This window comes from Rhagoletis pomonella, unplaced genomic scaffold (assembly GCF_013731165.1).
Source record: "Rhagoletis pomonella isolate Grant_MI unplaced genomic scaffold, Rhpom_1.0 Rhpom_scaffold_00001, whole genome shotgun sequence".
NCBI classification, from domain to species: Eukaryota; Metazoa; Arthropoda; class Insecta; order Diptera; family Tephritidae; genus Rhagoletis; species Rhagoletis pomonella.
The window spans coordinates 91,472,011-91,495,213 of NW_023458555.1; the positions used below are offsets into that span (position 1 = coordinate 91,472,011).

General features: G+C 37.2%; 2 protein-coding genes across 2 annotated transcripts in view; both read left to right on the forward strand.

Annotated features, from left to right (window-relative positions):
• Positions 1–5,894, forward strand: part of LOC118748809 (glucoside xylosyltransferase 1-like) — an 83,533-nt gene extending 77,639 nt beyond the window's left edge. Inside the window, exon 3 of the mRNA XM_036483517.1 lies at positions 5,868–5,894. Coding sequence (XP_036339410.1) covers positions 5,868–5,879 — 12 coding nt within the window. The 3' untranslated portion in view covers positions 5,880–5,894. The remainder of the gene's footprint in view (positions 1–5,867) is intronic.
• A 5,936-nt stretch (positions 5,895–11,830) lies between these two features.
• LOC118748829 (glucoside xylosyltransferase 1-like) overlaps positions 11,831–23,203 on the forward strand; it is a gene marked incomplete at its 5' end in the record, with an annotated part of 96,157 nt that continues 84,784 nt past the window's right edge. Inside the window, one exon of the mRNA XM_036483533.1 lies at positions 11,831–12,046. Within this exon, the coding sequence (XP_036339426.1) occupies positions 11,831–12,046 (216 nt within the window). The remainder of the gene's footprint in view (positions 12,047–23,203) is intronic.

Sequence of the window (23,203 nt, forward strand, 5' to 3'; positions counted from 1 at the left end):
TGTTACTTCCGAAAACAAGGATATTCATTTCAGTAATTTTTGGAAACACAAGGAAGCAAAAAAGTAAATTATTAATAAACAGCCTTAATATTGTAGTGTATTGTTCACTTCAATTGCCGCACAAGAACACAATCAATATTGCCGAAATTTTGAAATTTTTAGTGACACATGATTGCCTATCGAGCCATCACACGATTGCCGCAACCGGGTTGTATTTCATTGAGCACAGTAAGCACAATATCAGCCTCTATTGCCGCATGAGTCAATTTATTGCGACTGGGGCAGAAAATGAGGCAATAATTGGTGTATTGCGGCAATCGTGGGATCTCAGGCCTTTTGTCTTATGTTACATTTATTAACACCCACGCGCAATGACTGGCAAAGCGGCTCAATAACTTTCCGAAAGCCACTGTCTTCGATCAATGTAAGAGGGTGACCATTTTTGGTAACCAGCTCGACGGATCCATCAAACAATTGGTCTTTAGATTTATTTATCATATGTGACGAGGCTTTCAAATTTTTATCCAATTTTTACTGGACGAAACTAGAATCTGATTTTTCTTTCTTTGATTCTTGCATTTATTGTAAACATCTGGGTGCTTCCTTTTCAAATGACGAAGTAAGTATTGAGCATGTTTTCCACTCATTTTTACGTCGCAATCTTTACAATTGCTTTTATCATTCGACTCGCAATAAACAAAATAATTGTGCAAGGGATGATTCGACATTTTAAAAAATGTTTAATTGGCAAATTGCAATAGCGCGCAAGTTTTAATGTCATGTGTGTGTCAAATAAGATTGGTTGCCATTACAATGACATTGCCACATGGTATAAACAAACATGGTATGGCCATATTTAACAAAAAAAAAGTGGGTAAATTTATCTATTAAAAATTGATGAATGGAACCTTTAAACCTTTATGAAAAGTCGGTCGGTTTTCGGTTCGGATCAAACATTTGTGGAAAATTTCGGTTCGGTTAATGGTTCAGTTATGTGATAAAAAAAAACGGTTTTCCGGTTCAAAACCGGTTCACGTCCTTGATTTTCAGTGTAATTTTCTCTTTCAATACGTGAGTATGAATTGTTTCTAGTCGCTCATCCTTCCACAACTCTTCAAACTGTTCACAGTGCTTATTGAACTGAAAATCGACATTCACAATACCATGGAAAAGCGATAATCGATAGTCGTTTATCTACTACTAGTAAGTTGTAAGTGTAAGTTTCACCCCATTTTATACTTTTCGAAGGCCGCTTCCAACGCCGAAGCCAGATATCAGAGTTTTTAACTCGAGACCCTAGCCTTTTGGAATTGGACACGGAGCGAACCACTCTCATCAGCCCTCGCAAGAACGGAATTACAACCAAGTAATTAAAGTGGATTAAAACCGGGTATCAAAAGCTGGCGACATTCGGGGAGTCGATACTCACCCCTCAGTGGAAATTAATAGAAGCAAAAGGTGCCGTCACATTCCTTCCGGCAAATCCCCAGCAGTGTATTGCGTAGAATAAAGAAGTTGTGAGCATCAAATCCGGACTATTCATTTAACAGCAATTGAGTCACCATAAGCCGTTAATACAAAATCATTACACGTTGGTCAGCCACTTTCTTGCCACCATCCATTGGAAACGAGCTATCCATCAACCGTAAATAAAGATTCCTGTTTGGACCGACAAACCAAGGTCAAGCAAATCATTGCCGTTTAAAATAGTTACCAATTGCAATTCTTTAGCGATGACTCTTGAAAAAAAGCAGTTGAATCCCAGGATTGAGCCCTTGAACTTGAAAATTATCATGGGACACATATATGCCCTAAGTGGAGCGGAAATTGCACTAGTTACATACTCATACTGAGGAAGTTGAATTTCAGGTTCAAATAGTCCAAGAGCTATTAGATTCATATGGGAGCGCTTAGAAAACGAATTTGTTAGGGGTTTCGAATGGGTGGATGGTCTGGTTTATAGAGTAGTGACGGGCCGTAGAAAATTGCTGTTAATACCTGGTGAGATGGAATCCAGCATCATACGCCTAATTCATGAGAAGATTGGCCACCAATCGGTTGATAAAACCCTAGTAAGCTAAATATTTATTAGCGGTTCCCAAATACGAGAGCGAAAGTAGACAAATTTATCAAGAACTGCTTCAAATGCTTAATGTATGCTACTTCTCCTAGAGCTAGGGAAAGGAACTTGCATGTTATTCCTAAGACTCCGTTACCGTTCGATACTGTCCACATTGATTAATTTGGTCCACTGCCATTACTTAATTAGAAGCGTAAGCACATACTGGTTGTGAATTACACCTTCACTAAATTTGTGAAATTGTATTCGACCTATTGCTCTAGCTCAAAAGAAGTTATTGCCGCTCTTGGAAAATATTTCAGTTATTATAGCCGCCCCAGATGTATAATTAGCGACAGAGAGACATGCCACACATCTCTAGAATTAAGTGACTTCCTCTCTAAGAGAAATATCGACCACAGAAAGGTTGCCGTCGCCTCTCATCAGCCAAACGGACAGGACGGACGCGTGAATAGGGTTATTAAGACAATGTGAGGGAAATTGACTGATCCCATAAACCATGCCGACTGGTGCGGACGATTATTGGAAGCCTAATATGCTATTTATAATTCTATTCATAGTATTTTCCGACACACTGCTAGACGACTTTTATTCGGGATGATGAATACTCCCAAGCTAAAACGTTCACTGATGCCGAACAAGGCTTAATATCCATCCGCCAAAGTGAATTGAAACGATTTCAACTGACAAAGTTGAATGTAAGAATTATGAGGTGGGTGACGTATGTATGTTATAACACTGATACGCCTGTAGGGGTTAAGAAGAAGTTCATGCCGCGGTACAAGAGACCATATGTTATATATAAGGTGTTGGAAAATCATCGGTACGTTATTCACGACCTCGAGAATTGTCAATTAACTCAGTTACCTTACGTTGGAGTAGTAGAGGCCCATCGTGTACGGAAATGGTTACGCAAACCGGATGATGGCCCTGCGGAAGCCGCAGGCACAGAACAAGACCTCTTAGAGATTAACTGTATTATAAGGCAATTGCCAGCTTGACCGAGTTGTAAACATAGTATAAGTGTTATAGTCAAATGCGACCATGTACTTTTGTAATAGAATCCTTTGTCTAGGCAACCCTAATGGCTGCCCTAGTTGTTAAAAATAAAGTAATGGCCGCTCTCTTTCCGGACGACCAGCCAAGTGACTGAATGCGTTTTTATTTGTGCTTCTGCAAATCTTATTGCATTAAGATAAGTATAATCAAAATTCAAGCTTTACATTTTTTTTTGAGGGGTTTCAGCATTTTCTTCCATGTAACGTATGAACAAAATCTATTTTTATGTGGAAGAAAATGCGACACTCGACAAAAAAAATTCTAAAAAATCAACGGCAGTTTTTAGTAACTTGAAACTTGCAATTTAGTATACTAAAATGAATCCGTTACAAAACTGTACACTAGAAAACTTTCTAAACATTCTGAATTAAAAGTTTGAAATTTTGATGACAATTTTTTGAAGTTTGATTCATTTTTGTGGATTTTGTTTAAATTTTGAAATTCTTATTTCTGTGGTTTCTGTTATAGATCGAAAACATATTGCTGCACTATTCTAATTTCCCACGTCAGCCGGCGCAAGGTTGCATTTTCTTCACAGCAAATTCAAAGTATTCTTAGAAACTTAGTACTTAGCATAATATAACCTTGCATAGCATAACATAATATAAAATAAAATAACAGCATAGCTTAATATAACATAAAATAACATAACAACATAGCATAACATCTCATTCTTCAGTTTTATCTTATCTCTATCACTTTTATCTATCGTTTTTTATCTTTATTTATATTTTTATGTTTATTTTTATATTATATTTATGTTTATCTTTCCATTTTTATCTTTATCTCTTCCTTTACGTCTATCCTTATCTTTATCTGCATTCTTTTCTTCATCTGCTTATTCCCCATTTTATTAAGTATTTAAATCTAGTTTCCTCTATGTCTTTATTTTTATACCCGAGCGCACTTGTGCACAAGTGTATATTAATTTTCTTCACATAACGGTTGTTTGTAACAGCCAAAATGAATCGAGATAGATATAGACAAATGTATACATAAATGCTCAGAATGAATAGAGAAGTCGATTAAGCCAGGTCTGTCTGTCCGTCCGTCTGTCCGTCAGTCCGTCCGTCCGTGTACACGATAACTCGAGAAAAAATTGAGATATCTCAACGAAATTTGGTATGTAGGTTTCCGTTAATCCAAGGTAGGTTGGTATTGAAAATTGGCGAAATCGGACTGTAACCACGCCCACTTCCCATATAACGGTAATTTCCAGAAATACGAAAACTACGATATTTTAGTAACTACTGAAGATAATTCACTCAAAATTGATATTTGTAATAATTTTCAGGCGAAAAATAAGAATATTAGAAATTTTTGGAAAATGGGCGTAGCCACGCCCACTTATGGTTACATGTGTATATCTTGGTAACCGCTGCACCAATTTCTTCCAAACTTGGCACAGTTGTTGGCCTTGATACAGCATACGAAGTGGCCGAAAATTTAAAAAAGCGGACAATAACCACGCCCACATCCCATATAACGGTAATTTTCAGAAATACGAAACCTGCGATATTTTAGTAACTACTGAAGATTATTCACTTAAAATTGATATTTGTAATAATTTTTAGACGGAAAATAAGAATATTATAAATTTTTGGAAAATGGGCGTAGCAGGCCACTTATGGTTACATGTGTATATCTTGGTAACCGCTGCACCAATTTCTTCCAAATTTGGCACAGTTGTTGGCCTTGGTACAGCATACTAAATGGCCGAAAATTTAAAAAATCGGACAATAACCACGCCCACATCCCATATAACGGTAATTTAGAAAAATACAAAATCTTCGATAAATCAGTAAATACTAAAGCTAATGTATTCAAAATTGATGCATGCAACAATTCTTTACCAAGGAATACGCTTGTGGTAAAATTTTGGAAAATGGGCATGCCACCGGCCACTTATGATCACATATATGTATATCGGTAACCGTTCTACCAATCTGTACCAAACTCTGTATTTTTATTGTCCTTGCCACATAAAAGCAAAACTTTGAAAATTATTGAAATCGGACTAGAATTACGGCCGCTTGTCATATAACGGTAAATTTCAGAAATGCTTGGACCTGCAATATTTCGAAATTTAAGGACGCTAATTTACTCAAAATATCGGCCGCTGTGGGGTAGTGGTAAGCAGTGCGCGCTTCCACTCCGCAACGCCTCGGTTCAAGCCCTGGTCAAAGCAACATCGCAAAAATATAGAAAAAAGGTTTTTCTTAACAGCGGTCGTCCCTCGGCAGGCAATGGCATACCTCCGAGTGTATTTCTGCCATGAAAAATAGCTTCTTATAAAAATACAATCGCCGTTCGGAGTCAGCGTAAAACTGTAGGTCCCTCCGCTTTGTGTGACAACATCAAGGCGCACGCCATAAATCGGAGGAGAAGCACGGCCAAACACTAACATATGTTTAAGCGCCAATCTATTATTATATTATATATTATTATTATTAATTTACTCAAAATATATACACCCGGCTTACCATGTAGCGGTAGCTTTCGGAAAGGTGAAAATACATATATTTAATACTCGCGCCGGGTATTTAATGTTCGGCTCCGCCCGAACTTAGACCTTCTTACTTGTTAGGTTTCTTTCCTTTCATTTTAATCTTTGCCTTTATCCCTTTCTTCTTCTACATACTAATTTTTACCTTCTTCCATGCATTAATCCTAATCTACCTAAAATTTATTCCTCAAATGCTGCTTTTTCTTTTTTTCTTTAATTCAGTATCAATATTAGGGGTCATTTCCGCACAACCATGTACATCAATGCTGGGCACACCAACAAGGTCTCATTTTGTCGTGGTAATAGTACGTCGCGCGTCAATTATGGTTGCCACATTTTTATAAATGGTATTTTTTTAAAGTGGTATTTTTTCGTGCATGGGTCTTTCGGCCTATTTTGCTTATACGTTTAGTGAAATAATGAAACTTGGAAGTTCTTAGTAAAAAATACAATTAGTTTATAGAAACCTTTGTATACGAAAAATTCAATTAATAAAATTCATTTGTTTAATATTTGGGCACCGTTTTATTAGAACCAAGTCTTTGAAAAGCTAGCCGGCCAGATGGTTACGGTGAGTAGATTTTATTATTTTCATATAAATAGGTATTTAGTCCTAAAAATAGAGTATAACTTGTAAATATTATTCATTAGGTATTTTAGGTCATAAACCAGCATTTATATTTCTCTATCGATTTCTTTAGATGGAAACAAATTATTCTAAAATAAAGTACGCAATTTGTGAAAGTTTTTGTATAAAAGTCATAGAACTTATTATAAAATTAGTTAACGTTGGGCAGCCCATTTTATATTTTTTTTAGTTAACACGGCATACAGTTTGCTTATATTAAAAATACGTAGGAGTAACGGCATAATGGACAATGTGGCTTGTTGAAAGTTCTTTGAACTATAAACTGTAGTTCTTATATAGAGTCGCACTATTTTGTGTTTGAATCGTAGCAACCGCACGCAAACACCAATGTAGGGAGAACAAACCACTTTTTGCTTTGGGCACTTTTTGTAAATTTCCTACACAAAATGTGGAAGGCGTGTGCTAAAACTACGAAGAAAAACAATCAACAGCCGAGCCTGTTGTTACCTTGGTGAAATCTGCGCGCAGACTTAATCGAAATTCTCTGCTTTGCTTCTGTATACATATACGAACTGCGGCGCTGGCGTTCTTTTAAAGTGATTTGAATTTTGATTCTCTATACCTTAAAATTATAGTTCAGCCGTAAAAAGGGGGTAAAGAAAACATATTTGCCTATTTATATGTACGACTAGCAGACCCGGCGGACTTCGTCCCGTCCAAAATTAATTTTTTATTTATACATTTGGTCCAACGTTTGGTTTTGTGGTCGGCAGAAGGCATATCCTTCATAGCCATCTTAAATTTACCTAATGAAACAGTTATGTCCGTGAAGAAGTTTTTGTGGCAACAATGATCTTATTCAATGGTGAATCGTCCTTAAATCTGTATAGTACAGTTGGTGGCAATTTAAAAATGGGGGAGTATCATTAGTCCACAGAAATCCAATGTACATAGACTTATTTCAGACGAAATACCTTGTACGACGTTTTCACGCTTCGTATTTCGCTCTCTCATTCGTAATTCGCTCTCCCATTCGTCATTCGCCATCCAATTACCCTCCGAATTACGTAATTCGCCATACAAATTTTTGAGAGCGAATTACCTGATGCGAATGACGAACGAATCGGTGCCTTGTCTAATATTTATCGGAAATATATCGAAGTTTTCACCGGCCTGGGGCCTATTTCATAAAGGTGACAGGTGCGCGCAATTGTCGATTATTCTATAAAATTTCACTGCACGAATTGTCGGCGATATTTTTTCTGCTTCATATACGTTTGCAGGCAACTGAAAATTTTTGGAAAACTACAGTAATGATATGGAATATTGTCGACAATTGTGCTGACATTGACACTCTGACAAAATTGTCGCGACAATAGCGACAAAATCAAATAGCTCCGTCGGAAAGCTTTCAAAGGAGAGTTTTGTAAATTTATTTATATGGTCTTTGCGCGCATATCATTACTTTTCAAAAATTTTAATATCTCTTGAAACGAAAATAATGTAAATGCAATTATAACATATCATTTACATATAAATTTCATATGACTGGCGAGGTTTTTGTCAACGCCAATTTTAAACCCCGGCAATGAAAATTTGTCACTTTTTCAATGGAACTTCTCATGGAATTTTAGACAATTGTTTTTATGAAACAAAACACCCACTAAACTGTTGAATTGTCACTGACAACATGGAAAATTCCTGTCGTAACAAAATTATCACTGTCGCTTTATGAAATAGGCCCCTGGTCACATTTGCTGGCACTTTTTCTAGTGATTGGAAAATTAATTAATAAAATATTCTCTATATAAATTAAAATCTTTGATGATAACTTAAATTTTTGCTCCACCTTCGATATTTGTAGTACACAAAAATAATAGTAAATAGCGAAGACCAAGAACAAAAAGTAGAGCTGCTAAACGAATTACAAATGTGTGTGCCCTGGAAACAGGGTAATTTACGAATTGCTTAGCGTATTACGTAGAGAGCGAAATATGAATTGTGGAAACATCGTATTAGATCTCTTACAATTGTATTTGTAGGCATTTATCAAGAATTGCCCATATTCTGCTCAGTCGCCGAAAAGCGAGGACCGCAATGGTTCTGGTGGTTGATTTAACGGTGGTTATTGATCTATTATTTTGATTGGCCAAATAATAGACATAAGAACGATTATGAGAAATTTAAACATAACAAAACTGTCAAAGCTAAGCTTCAAAATGGGGGGGGATTGCCAGATGAATGTACGTAACCAATAGTTATTCAAGACACGAACCATTATATCAGCATAGACACGAATTGACATGGCCACTATGAAAACGCCCACACTGACATACGATAAAAGAATCGGTGGTCACATACCACGAGGTTAGAAAGATATATTGCCTTTATCCGAATAGGACACGGAACGAACCACACTCATCAGCCCTCGCAAGAACGGTATTACAACCAAGTAATTAAAGTGTATTATAAGCTGGTATTAAAAGCTGACAACATTCCGGGAGTCGATACTCACCCCTCAGTGGAAAGTGGAAAGTAAAAGCGACTGCGTCCAAGCAAATATAAGGAAAAAGGTTGACTGTAAAAAGCCTTTTTTTCTTGTATCGAGTTAATAGAGGCAAAAGGTGCCGTCACATTCCTTCCGGCAAATCCCCAGCCATCTTGTTGCGTAGAATAAAGAAGTTTTGAGCATCAAATCTGGACTATTCATTTGACAGCAATTGAGTGAGTCAATACAAAATCATTACACGTAAGTCAGCCACTTTCTTGCCACTATCCATTGGAAACGAGCTATCCATCAACCGTAAATAAAGATTCCTGTTGGGACCGACAAACAAAGGTCAAGCAAATCATTGGCGCCCAATTAAACGGGTGAAAAAGAATAAGTTTTGTTGAACATAACCACACTTAAGCCCGGCATAAAATAAACCGTGTGCTCAGCTGAGGGAATATAGCAATTTCATCATCGAATCAATTTAATACATCATAAAATTAGATTTAAGGAAAAACTAAAATCTTTAATCATTTTTCTCATTTTGTTGGTCACAAAATTGTACGTCGGAGAACCATATATATTCGAGTTTAATAGATTTTTGATAAATTTTTTCTTTTAGAAATTCCGCTATTATAAATCATCATTGAGATTGAATCAAATAATTATCTTTTGAATTCATAATCACTGTAAATCAATATCGTCCTCAGTCTTCACACGGCATGATTTAATTGATTTTTATTGGAGCTCGTTTTCAATCAAAATTTTTGTTAATATTTTGATTATTTAATTCCGCGGGGGTGAATGGTGATCGATCTACGTTGCGAACACCATTGATCAGCAGTCATAACCATTCTCGTTCGTTTTTTAATCAAGTAACACCACACATCGACGGTCAAGACTTTTGAACCGATCATTTTTCTTTTCGTGTTTCGGTATAAGTTCAAGCAACGTAACCGATAACACGGTCAATATTAATTGAGCCAAACTATTAATTTTTCTTTATTTTTGTAATTTCTTTGGGTATTCATTCCCAATAAAATTTGAAACTCGTATCAAAGTAATCTCGTTTAACATTCTCAAACTGGTTGCATATTCTCACTCTGATTTGGTTTTCCGGTAAATTCGGTGGTGGATAGTCTTGATCTTTGTTGCGTACCTTGTTGGCGACAGAAGGGACCGAAGGAGATACAGGTAATACTCCCAAGCATTCAAGGCCTTCGCTGCATACCGGGAGCAAACAACTTGGTCCATAAAAAGATTCGAGCTAGTGCGTTAAATGCCATTCTCAGCCCACGTTCGGTATAATATTAAGCAAAATTTTGGACCGAAAATCACATGAGATATACAACCAATTGAGCGTAAATTTTTTGTTAAACTAATTAGATTTAAAGCAATATTCAAATAGTGATCGATTTATGCGGCATTATTTTTGAAAGTGGATATTGAAAACGACACACTCATAGAATAAAATAATAATAATAATAAATAATAAACTGAAGTAGATACTGTACTGATTTTAAATCGAGTACCATCATCTTATAACATAGACTTTAATAGTACGGACCTTACGTCTACCGTTATTAATAATCGGAATTTACAACTTGGTATTTGCAACTTATTGACAGACGAACAGCGACAGATCGAAGGGGAGATATATAACCTATATCCAGCGCCGGTTCAATGGACCGACACCGAAATAGTCGCCTTCAATGGTAAAATATCTGCTTACGTTGGCGAACCATGGTTGATAAAATCCCATGCCATACACCAAATGAATGAGTTGGAAACATGTGAAAGAGCATATCGCGAACTGAAGGCGAACGAGGTGTTAACACCTCAGGGTCCTCTTCATCAAATGATACATTATTGTTATCGAACCGCTCGGTTGAAGTTAAAACCCGAGTCGGCTTCGCCAGGCAGATCTGATCGGAAAATTTCAGTCGAAGATTCGTGAGCTTCGGATGTCTTCACCGAATACGGGAATTCCGACGTCCGATCCCCAATTAAGTTTGAACTCGACCTTCCATGGTTTGAGAATGAACGGGGAACGATGAGTTCAACTCAAAATACTGTTCCATCACAATATTTACCCTTAACCATACCAGATTCGATTCCAAACCAGAATATACCGACTTCGGTTCAGGCAACTGACCCACGGTATACCCTGACCACCAGTACGGTTAATTCAACTGTTCAACCAGCCGTTCTCAATTCAGTGTCAGGCGGAACGGAACCAACACCCTGATTACACCAACTGTCTGTAATGGTGTCTAAGTTGCTGAGAGCCCAAACACAGATGCAACAGCAAATGATCCGTGATCGGACAAATTTCTGACGTTCGTGATATGAACCAAACCATGCCAACGACCCGGAATCATACCTGGATACCACCCTCGGTGGATCCTCCGCATGGTTCCTTGGGTGGTCCTGCAACCTTACAAACTCAAACGATCAATACCTACCGTGGTGTTAGAACGTCTCATATCCAAGAACCAATTAATCAACCATCTCATTTATATCCGAATTATTCGCTATCCGGTACACCACAATCACGACCAAATCAAGCCACTATATATATTCGACGAATCTGCCCAAGCGGATGCAATGGATAGGAAATTCAGGGGCTTACCATCATGGATGGGGCGTGAACAATTCGATGGCGTTCATGTGAACGAAAAATTTCTATCGGTTGAAGATTATTTGGCTATTATTCCCTTTTCTCCATATAAGATTGGAGTACCCGACCATGAATTGGTAACGCGTTTTGTACCCACACTCACGAGGGCCGCTCGACAATGGTACTTCACCGAACTGAGAATCTTCGGAGATTATCAAGATTTTTGCACGAAACTTCGTGCTCGTTTCCTCAATAAACATACTCGGGCCCAAGTAATAATGTCATATGCACAGATTAAATTCGATCCACGTTCGCAAACACTGCTAAAACATATCAATGACTTGACATTCCAATTGCAGGGTAATTCCTGTGGACTGGATGAACGGGACCACCTCGATATCATCATTGGTACCTTATCCGATCATCTGCGTGAACTCGTCCACACTCGACAAGTCCACACGTTGGAGCAATTGCGTGAGTTCGCTCAGCGAATTGCACAACATTCGTTCATTGTTGCCACACCCCGTCCGGAAAGAACCCGTTCGGATAGACAGCGATCAGTGCCACGGGAAATTTCGGCAATACATGATCCACCGGATGAGTCTTCATATTCGGAATATACCGCTTCGTTTCCTGGGTCGGACTCCGATGACAGGGAATATGCCATAAGCAAAAGAAACCAATTAAAGCATCTCAGAAACGTAGGTATTCGAAACCAGTCGAGGATTATACAAATGACAAAAATCCAAAGGGGAATGATACGAAAGTAGGAACTATCGTCGACCCATTTCTCGCTGGTGAGGGCGACGAAAATGTACGATGTGCAAACTGTCTCGTGTGGGGCCATCACTTCAGAAAGTGTCGAACCCAACCGAATAGGGTGATCTGCTACAAATGTACACGACCGGGGGTTACGTCTGATCAATGCCCGTGTTCCAAATATGCTTAAGGGAGTCGATTGGGAATAGTGGTCGATCGTACTCAGAATCCACAACCTTTTCTAAATCCACTATCTCTAACAATCCTAATTCGACCGAAGTCCCTCTACAAATTGACAAATCTTCAGTACCGAATTCCAGTAATAATTCTACTCTGATTCTTAACGAGTATAATCAAACTCAAAGGGATGGCAAAGAACCATCAACCCAATGTTCTGAACGAACACCACCAATTACCAAACCTACTTCAGCTCCAGTCCCTAATCACAATCAAGACGGAGACAACAAAGTTAACTCCCCACGACTCCGCGATGTTTTCTTTATCTCAGAAAAATGCTTGACATATAATATGCCGAACGATTGTCGCGATTATCTCGCGGTTATGGTTAAAAACCAGTCTCATGCGATTTTACTCGATTGTGGAGCCGAAGTCACAGTCATTTCACAAACATTTTATGAAAAGTACAAATGGGGACAGTTGCAACCTATCAAAACATCCATTGGTCTCGCCGATAATTCGATTTCTTTTGAGGCCATTGGTAAAGCGAATGTATTATATACGGTTGATAGTCTTACCCGACTTGTGCCAACTCTTGTAGTGCCTATCTCACTGAAAGACCCAATTATGGGCTGGACATTCCTTGAGGCCTTCTTTTTCGAACTGGTGCAGAACCAACAGAAAGTTCAGCGATTTTTAAAACATACAGCCAAAGGTGATACTGAAGAAGTTGCATCCGCTAAAGTTAAAATTGTTACGGCTGATGAATTTATTAATTTTTGTAACCAGCTACCATGGAGTGGGAAAGAGCAAGCTCAGGTATCTTCTATGAGTAATGATCTGGAGCCAATTGACGCTTCTACACTCGGTTTAAAACTAAACTAACTAGCGTCAGCCACATAATCTCACCCCAGATCAAAGACAAATGTTGGACGCCGTTTTCAAACTTTTTAATCCAACTCCTGAGTCTGGTCCTTTAAATGTCACTAATCAGATCGAACACGTAATTGATACGGGTGATGCAAAACCCGTCATGATACGCCAGTATTCAGTATCGCCATACGTGGGTGAACAAGTTCAAGCCGAATTGGATAAAATGCGTAGTCGTGACATCATTATGACCATCGAAGAAAGCCCTTGGCGGTCACCAATTCTGGCTGTAAAGGAGAAAGACGGAACGTGTCCCGTGTGCTTGGACGCGAGAGAGCTGAATAAAATTACCATTCCAAATGCCTATCCAATTACGGATTCTAACCAAATTTTAGCACGACTAAAGTCAGCTAAATACCTAACCAGTATTGATAGGTCTCAAGCTTTCTTTCAAATTCCTTTGGCAAAATCGAGTCACCTGAAAACCGCCTCTGCATTCGTTAACAGACTTTATGCTTTTCGCCGCATGACGATGGGGTTGAGAAATTCACGCCCCACATTAGCCATTCTCATTGATAAAATTTTCCGTGATTTTGTTCCACATGCATTCGCATATGTCGATGATTTCATAATATGCACTTCGACATTTGAAGAACACGTTAAGATATTGGCTATCATCCAAATCGAATTTTTATTGTAAACGATTGGAATTCCTGGGTTACGTTTTGTCTCAAGAGGGTCTATCTGCGAATCCATCTCGTATTGGAGCTATTTTTGAATTTGCACGGCCCAAAACGGCAAAAGAAGTCAGACGGTTCGTTGGTGCAGCAGGATTGTACCGTAAATTTATTCCAAATTTTTCGGAGATCGCAACTCCCCTTTGTGAATTGTATAAAGGAAACCGAAAAGGACCCATTGAATGGAATACCGCTGCTGAACAAGCCTTTCTCAAACTCAAAGAATGTTTAACTACCACTCCCGTTCTGACTATGGCCGATTATTCAAAACCATTCAAGGTTTATACCGATGCCTCGCTTATCGCAGCGGGTGCTGTTCTAGTACAAGAACATGATAGGAATGAGCGTGTGGTTCAGTATTTTTCTAAGAAATTCTCGAAAGCCGAACAAACTTACACAGCATCCGAACGGGAATGCCTAGCCGTTCTCTTAGCGGTCGAAAAGTTCTGTCCATATTTTGAGGGTCGTGAATTGGTTGTGGTAACGGACCATGCAGCTTTGCGCTGGCTACAAACTCTCAAAGAACCAACTGGCCGTTTATGCCGTTGGGCGATCCGATTATCACCATACGATCTCAAAATTATTCATAAACCAGGAAAACATTTAGAACTTCCTGACGCCTTATCTCGTTATTTTGCTCTTCTCAACATCGTTCATAGAAATCCAATTGACCTTCCAAGTAGTTTTCACGTTAATTGTACCCCAATCACATCCGTGATCAACATTAACCCAAACACGTCCGATAAATGGTACAACAAAATGTGGACACTTTGTGTACCATCTTCCGACAGAGCAAAAGTCTTCGATGAAAATCATAACCAACATTCGCATCAGGGTGTTTGGAAAACTTATATACGTATCTCACAACGCTCTTACTGGCCAAACATGTATGAGTCCGTTTACCGTTCGGCAATGTGAACTATGCCATCGCATTAAACCACGTAATGAGAGCACCAAAACACCTCACGGCGAATATAGGGAACCAAAACGACCGTGTATACAATTATCGATTGATTTCGTCGGAAGCTGCCCATGTCTAAAAATCGTAACCAATGGATGTTCGTAGCCATCGACTGTTACTCGCGATATGTCTGGGCGCAGCCCATGAAAAACACAAACGCCATATCCGTAGTCAATTATCTTCGACATATATTCTCGGTGAATGGCTGCCCCGAACTTATTATATCAGATAATGGTTCTCAATTCATCAGTCAAACTTTCGCAAAGCTTTGCGCCGATTATAACATCAAACACATGAAAATGCCTTTGTACCATCCACAAGCCAATCAGGTACAGGCGACAAACAAAAGCATTAAACTTGGATTACGTGCTCACATTACTGATGTCTTTAAACATTCCTCCTGGGAAAACTATCTTTATCGTGTTATTCATGATATTAACACTTCAGTGCATTGCAGTGCATATTTCTTAGACACCGGTCGTGAATATGTGAAAGATGGAAACGAATATAAATTATTATCGGATGTAAATCCATACCTTACCCAGGAGGCGGAACAACGTAAAGTTCTGGCTGATGAAATTCGAGACAGACAGTTCGAACAGTATCAACAAACCGCACAACGGGCATTGGCCCGCAAAAGAGAATGCCATTTCGAGATAGGCTGGGAAGTGTACAGTCCCAATCCTAAACAGTCCGTGGCCGGAGAGGGCTATGCCCAAAAACTAGCCCCACCAAAAGTTAGAGCCTATGTTTCACGGAAACTTGGTTCGAATTCATATGAACTGATCGATGCTGAACACCACGTTAACTCATTCAGTACATTCGCCTTCTCAAGAATTTCGATGAATATATGGCGGGCCTTCATACTCCATTGATTCTGCCTTATTACAAGGTACCCGGCTTGAATAAATTAGTTAAGTTTAGTTTTGTTATATCCATAGTTTTGTTATATTATATCCTCAGTACATTGCTAGTACATCGATCAAAGCAAACAAGAAAAGATTCATAACCAAATCATTTACCAATGCATTTCATCTACCGTAGCTTATGTAATATGTACTGAAACTAAATAGTAAAGACGGAACATGTGTACATACATATGCGCGCAGAGGCGAACTGAACGAGTCAGGATGGGGTTGACGAAGATCATGTAGAACTTAAAATAAGTTTGGCCTTATTTCCCATTGCTTATTTATACTATTTGTACTGACAGAAGGAAAAAGAACTTTGTTTATTCCAAAATACAACTAAACCAAGGCACATTGAACAGGTAATATCAGTATAGCAGCCAAGGTACATTGAACAGGTAGTATCAGTAGAGCAGCTGATTTGATTTATTTTCAAATTATTTGGTCTCGAAAATGTCAAATATTTTTAATTTTTTCTCACAAAAATTCTGAATTGTTAAAATCCATTTGCATGTGAAACCTTTTTCCATACAAAACAAGCGATTGAATAGCAGCTTTTGGAACGTTCGCCCACCTCAGCAGCACGACCGCTGATTACTGGGCCTTGCAAAGGATGGATCAATGCTTCGAGAAGCAAACAAATTGACTAGGAAAGAAAGTTGCATCAATTTTTATTTTTTCCAATTTCAATTTTTTATTTTTTATAATTTTTTGTATTTCACATGGCACGCTTTGATTTAGAAGAAAAAATTCAGAACAGTTTTTGACACTTTCGATACCAGAAGCAACAACAAAATACACGCAAATGTTGTTTTTGCTCTACTGATACTACCTGTTTAATGTGCCTTGATAGCAGCTGATTTAATATGTTTCAAATTATTTGTTCTCGAAAATGTCAAATATTTTACAATTCTTCTCAAAAAAAATTCTAAATTGTTAAAATCTATTTGCATGTGAAACATTTTCCATACAAAACCAGCGATTAAATAGCAGCTTTTGGAAAGCTCGCCCAACTCAGCAGCACAACCGCTGATTACTGGGCCTGGCACAGGATGGTGGATCAATGCTTCGAGAAGCGAACCAATTTACTAAGAAAGAAAGCTGCAACAATTTTCATTTTTTCAAATTAATTTTTTTATCTTTTTCGTATTTCGCATGGCACGCTTTGATGTAGAAGAAAAAAATCAGAACAGTTTTTGGCACCTTCGATACCAGAAGCAACAACAAAATACAGGCAAACGTTGTTTTTGCTCAAATGCTTTAAACCTGTTTGATAGGCCTTGAATTAAACAAAAAATGTGATTTAATTCATATGAAGAAAGTAATATTCACAAAATATTTTTACTTATGAAAAGTCTAAGAAAATATAGGAAAGGCATCGTCTTTAAAAGCTGCTCCGCATATTGGACATAGGGCTTTTGTATGCATTTTTTCTGCATGCTTTTTAATATGTTGTTAAAAACATTGCTGGAAAACCTTAAAATGTTTGCATGGAACCATGTCGCAATAAACAGATGAAGTAATAAAACGGCTTTCTCGCTTTATTTTCTGACATTCGGCTGCCTTATACATTATATACATTTTATAGGCAAATTTTCAAATAAAGCAGTGGCACCTGGTAAATTCCACTATGGGTGGGATGCAGCATGCAATAACACTATACACAATAATTCCCATTACTTGGACATTCAAAGCAGTTTCAGAAGTGAACTAGTGTTATTTTATCATTTTTCCTTTTTCTAAACGGTTATAATGCCACTGTCGGCCGCTGTGGTGTAGTGGTAAGCAGTGCGCGCTTCCACTCCGTAACGCCTGGGTTCAAGCCCTGGTCAAAGCAACATCGCAAAAAAATATAGAAAAAAGGGTTTTTCTTAGCAGCGGTCGTCCCTCGGCAGGCAATGGCAAACCTCCGAGTGTATTTCTGCCATGAAAAACAGCTTCTCATAAAAATACAATCGCCGTTCGGAGTTGGCGTAAAACTGTAGGTCCCTCCGCTTTGTGTGACAACTTCAAGGCGCACGCCACAAATCGGAGGAGAAGCTCGGCCAAACACTAACATATGTGTAAGCGCCAATCTGTATATATATAATGCCACCAGTACATAATTGCGAAAGGAGGGGAGGGGCGGGGGACGCGAGCGCGACGTCGAACGCGGCGCGGGGTGGCGCGCGAACGCGGACCGCCGCGACGCCAGGCACTTTCAAAATTGTATACTTACAAATCCGTCCATTTAACTTGTTCATGTACTACTTTTTGTCAAATGTAACTGGGTGACTACGTACATATGTGCTTTATTACTCAAATTGTTAAGTATAAAAGTTGGTCTTATTGCTCAACGAGAAATGAAATAAAACAAATTTGTGTTATTTCACATTCGATTGGGAAATAACACAAATTTGCGTTATTGCCGTTTGTGTTATTTCACCCCCCCCCCCCACACTTTGTTGCTCTTTAAATTTTTCCTAATAAATAATCGTTGTACAAAGCTCAATAAAAATATTAAAACTAAAAATTTTTATTGAAGGTGTATTTTAATACATCTTACCAAAATCTGTGAGAAGCGCAGTTTCGAAAAGAGTGTTGGTTAGGTCCTCTGTGTATTAAGATACCGATATGTATATACAGACAGATAAAAGTTTCAGTATGTTTGGAAGGGACCATGCCCCCTTTCCCTAATCTAGGCAAAAAGCTACCCACGTACCAAATTTCAAGCAAATCGGACTATTAATACGATTTTTTCGAATAGATCGGGCTCTGGACCACTCACTGGAAAAAGATCCTATATTCTAATTTCGACAGAACGCTACCTACGTGCCAAATTTCAAGAAAACTGGACGTTAAATACGACTTTTTAGAATAGATCGGACCGTGAAAAAATAATCCTATATGCTAATCTAGGCAAAAAACTACTTATGTATGTACGCACCAAATTTTAAGGAAATCGAGCTATAAATAAAATTTTTTTCGAATAGATCGGTTCCTGGGCCACTTCCCGGAAAAAAGGATCCTATATGCTAATCTATGCAAAAAGCTATCTACGTACCTAATTTTAAGCAAATCAGACCATAAATACGATTTTTTCGAATAGATCGGTCCCGGGTCCACTTCCCGGGTGTTTCCATTGGAAGGTCTACCTCGGCAAAAAAATAAAAGTCATACATCTAACGTATTTATGGGCCAATTTGTCTGCTTTTTAACCTACTTCACAAAAAGGAGAAGGTTATCAGTTCGTCGTTGGGATCACGTTAACCGATTTCTATAATTATTTTTTTAAAGGAAAGGTGTTACCTCAGGTGGTGCCATACTAATTAATGGTTTAAATCCGATCATTGGATCATGAAGAAATTAACGATAATCTTAAATTTTCAGATGAGAATTGAAGTTGTTTTGTTTTTTGCTTAAAAAATATTTGTTTAAATATAACGTATGCGGAATGAAATACGAACTGATGCAGTAAAACGAAACAGCTTTAGGATGCAACAAATATTGTTTTCCCACTCACATAGATATTGTCGAAATTTCCAAGAAACATTTTTATAGAAAAGACACATGTCCTTAACGGTTGGCCTTTTCAGGCATAGTGCGGAGTGCTTTTTCAAAAATATTATTCTGGGGCTTTATTGTCGCAATTTGGGTTAAAATTTTTTTTAGCCATTTACACGATACTTAGTTCAGTATTATATTTAGGTATCCTCTTATGGGTCCCCAATGAAAAATATTTCCCAAATTCGTTGTACTAAACTGAAATTAATGTGGTGCAAGCAAATTTTAAGAAAGCGTTTATGGCAGCTTTTAATTTTCCTTTTCAACGTTTAAAAAATCTTGGGTAGAGTGGTTTGCACATATTTTACTATATCCCTGGCTCTTGCACAGTCTTAAATTTTTTTTCGCTTACTTTGCACTCTATTGTCATTATACGTTGTGAATTTGCAGAGAGGTCAAGCAATTTATGATTCTTGTTACGGTCTGATTTCGCTGCTATGTTAAACATTTTTTTCGCACTCGTGGGTTTTCCTTCTAGTGTTTTCCTATTCTCTAAAACCGACATTTCCTTTGAAAATAAGTCTCATAGAGAAAAAATTAAAAAGCACGTTACTTTTCGTGACATTGAGTTTCGGTATGCAAAATTTACAAGCAAATTTTCAGAGTTCGTTCGCTTTCAAGGAAATTATTTTAGCATTATAATATACAATGAGGTAATTTTTAGTGGAATGCTTGTTAAGATTGCGCAGTAGATTTTGAATTGGCGCTGAAGTCAAAATATAAAGTATATTTGACATAAAATGCATGTTTTATTTGCGTTAAAAATTCATTTAAAAGCAATATTAACAAAAATATAACGATGTGACGTTTCACACTTGGGGGTTGTAAAAGCAAATTGAAACAACTTGCATTAATTCAAAACACTCTAAAAACAACTAGAATTGCTCCAAATCATATTAAAACAAGTTTCGGGAAAAGAGCCATCCACAATTCGCAGAGCTTTGCGATTTTCTAAGAAAAGAAAAAATTAACTTCCATTTTTTGTCACGTAACGACACTCTTTAATTGCTTATATTTAAGGACCATACGGTTCGATTGTGTTAATTTTTCGGCTAATTCTAGAGCTAGTATGTGCTATACAAGGGTATAAAAATAGTAAAAGAAACAAATGAGTCAAACCACACCAACTGTGTCAATGAATTTTTATTGATTTTCTGGAAAGTGAAGGCAATTGTGGGAATCTGTAGATAATTATAGAACAAAAATACACTTTGGACGGTTTTTTGAAATTGCACTTCGTTTTTGTTTTTTTTGGTATTATAAGAATATTGCAATTTTTGAGAGAAAAATTCGTAACTCGCGACCCATTTGATGGAATTTAATGCAATTTTTTTTTAAGAGTTGCTGAAGCTTTTCCCTTTACAATAGAAATTTTGCAGAATAAAATTTGCAAAACAATTAATTCTTTAATAACAATAATTTAAACAATTGCAATTATTTATATATTCTAGGCCCGCGATTGCAGTGAAATTTTGGCACAACATACTCTAAACTCTTGTTTTTAAGTTCCGAAAAGAAAAAATTAGTATTTCCAATTTTGACAGTCGCTATCGATTTGTTTCTCACCTTTAAGCCTTGAGTAAATAGCTATTTTCACATAAGCTTGTGTGAGTGATAGCATTTTTATGTTAATGAATGAATAATTATACAAGTACGTACATTATTTAACGTATAACTTGAAACATCAATATTTATTTACAACTTATGTTTATTTACTACTTGAGAAAAAAATCGATAGCGACTGTCAAAATGGGAAAGACCAATTTTCTCTTTTTGGAACTTAAAAACAAGAGTTTATAAAATACTCCTATTACGTTGCGTAATGCACATGGATAATCTATTTGTTTATACAATTATTTTCATCATTATTTAGTACGATTAGCTGCATATTTTGGGATGGCCATGTGCCTGGTCGGCCGCTGTGGTGTAGTGGTAAGCAGTGCGCGCTTCCACTCCGCAGCACCTGGGTTCAAACCCTGGTCAAAGCAACATCGCAAAAAATATAGAAAAAAGGTTTTTTCTTAACAGCGGTCGTCCCTCGGCAGGCAATGGCAAATCTCCGAGTGTATTTCTGCCATGAAAAACAGCTTCTCATAAAAATACAATCGCCGTTCGGAGTCGGCGTAAAACTGTAGGTCCCTCCGCTTTGTGTGACAACATCAAGGCGCACGCCACAAATCGGAGGAGAAGCTCGGCCAAACACTAACATATGTGTAAGCGCCAATCTATTATTATTATTATGTGCCTGGTAACTTCACCAAGGTCTTGTTTGCTTGTTCCAATCACTTTTCGGCGTAAAATTTTCAGCCTCGGCACGGATGTGCCCAATCTAAGCGAAACGCTGCACCAACAGCAGTAGAGCGAGTAGTTTAGCTTTCTATAAACTATAACAAGGAGCTCTAAGAATTTGTAAATTTTTTTACCTCCCTCTAAGTTTATGCTTCCATAGTGCTTTCATTGGTGATAAGCTACTTTTTAACTATTCCGTTGCTCATATGTCCGCTAAAAAGGATCCAAATTAAAGCAACATCCTAATATCCATAATAATATCTCATGGAACACTGCATATAATGCAAAATTTTTTTGCGGTAAGGTAATTTAAGGTATTTTAGATGAATACTCACTTATAAACAGCTATGCTAATACGATGAATTAAGCAAATTTACCTTGTGTGTTGTTATTTTTTAATGCATAAAAAATTCCTTTAAAAAATAATAAAATTTCCAAAACAATAACTTGTTGAGGTGGCAGTGATACTCGAGCAATTTACGAAAAGCGCAAACGTCATAAGCACAGTTTATGTCACAAAATTTTTAAGTGAAACTACCTTCTTTTTTTGTATCATGGTACAAACGACGGCATGCGAAGGCACAGAAACACACTCTCACTTTAAGCTCACACTTGTTTATGGTGGCGCCCGTATGTGGCACAGTGTTGGCAAATGTAATTGTTCCTACCGTACGAAATCTATACAAAAACTGTACTTTTCGACAGTAAATTGTATCGACTTTTTAATTTGCTCATATATTTTCTTAGTACATGCATACATAGATTCCCTTCAAGGCCAATGATTTGATGGTATTCATGGGAAAGTTTATGTAGGTACATTTACATATTTTCACCTTTAACATAAATGTGTGTGCACATATTTTAAGGCACACTTCTTGACAAACAAATTTTTTTTAAGTTATTATGATTGGATAAAACAGACCTCTTCTTTGAATTAACATTTTAATAGTATTTCAAGTGCTTATCAATACTTTAAGACACGCACATATTAACAAGATTGGCCATTTACCTTAAAGTTATTTAATTTTAATTATTTGTTTATAACAAGTAATTTTTAGCAAAAAAAACGACTTCAATTCTCATATAAAAAAATATATATATATATATATATTTCAAGATCCAATGATCAGATCTAAACCAGATTAGTATGGGACCACCTCTGATATTTATCGAAATACGTTGACGTGGTCCAAAGTTATGCAGTAACATACATTAAAAAAAATATTCCGACGAACTGATAACCTCCTCCTTTTTTTGGAAGTCGGTTATAAATTCAGTTTATACCTTAAGAAAACCCGTATAAATCCAAGGTTCAATCTTTGCGCACCATTAGAAAAATCAACAGACTTTAGTAAAAATGTCGAGCTTATTAATTAGATTTCCTAGAAATACATATTCTGAGTATGCAGTTTTGTAGCCCGATCAATTTAAATAAAGTGCAACTTAAAAATAGCTGCGACTTATCGTTGATTTTTAATATATATATTTTGTATTTGTCAATGTTATTGTGGCTTGTTAACATTTTTTTATTTTTAATATTTTTATTGTGCTTTGTACCACGATTATTTATTAGGAAAAATTGAAAAAGCAACAAAGTCTAAGCGGTAGAAGTTA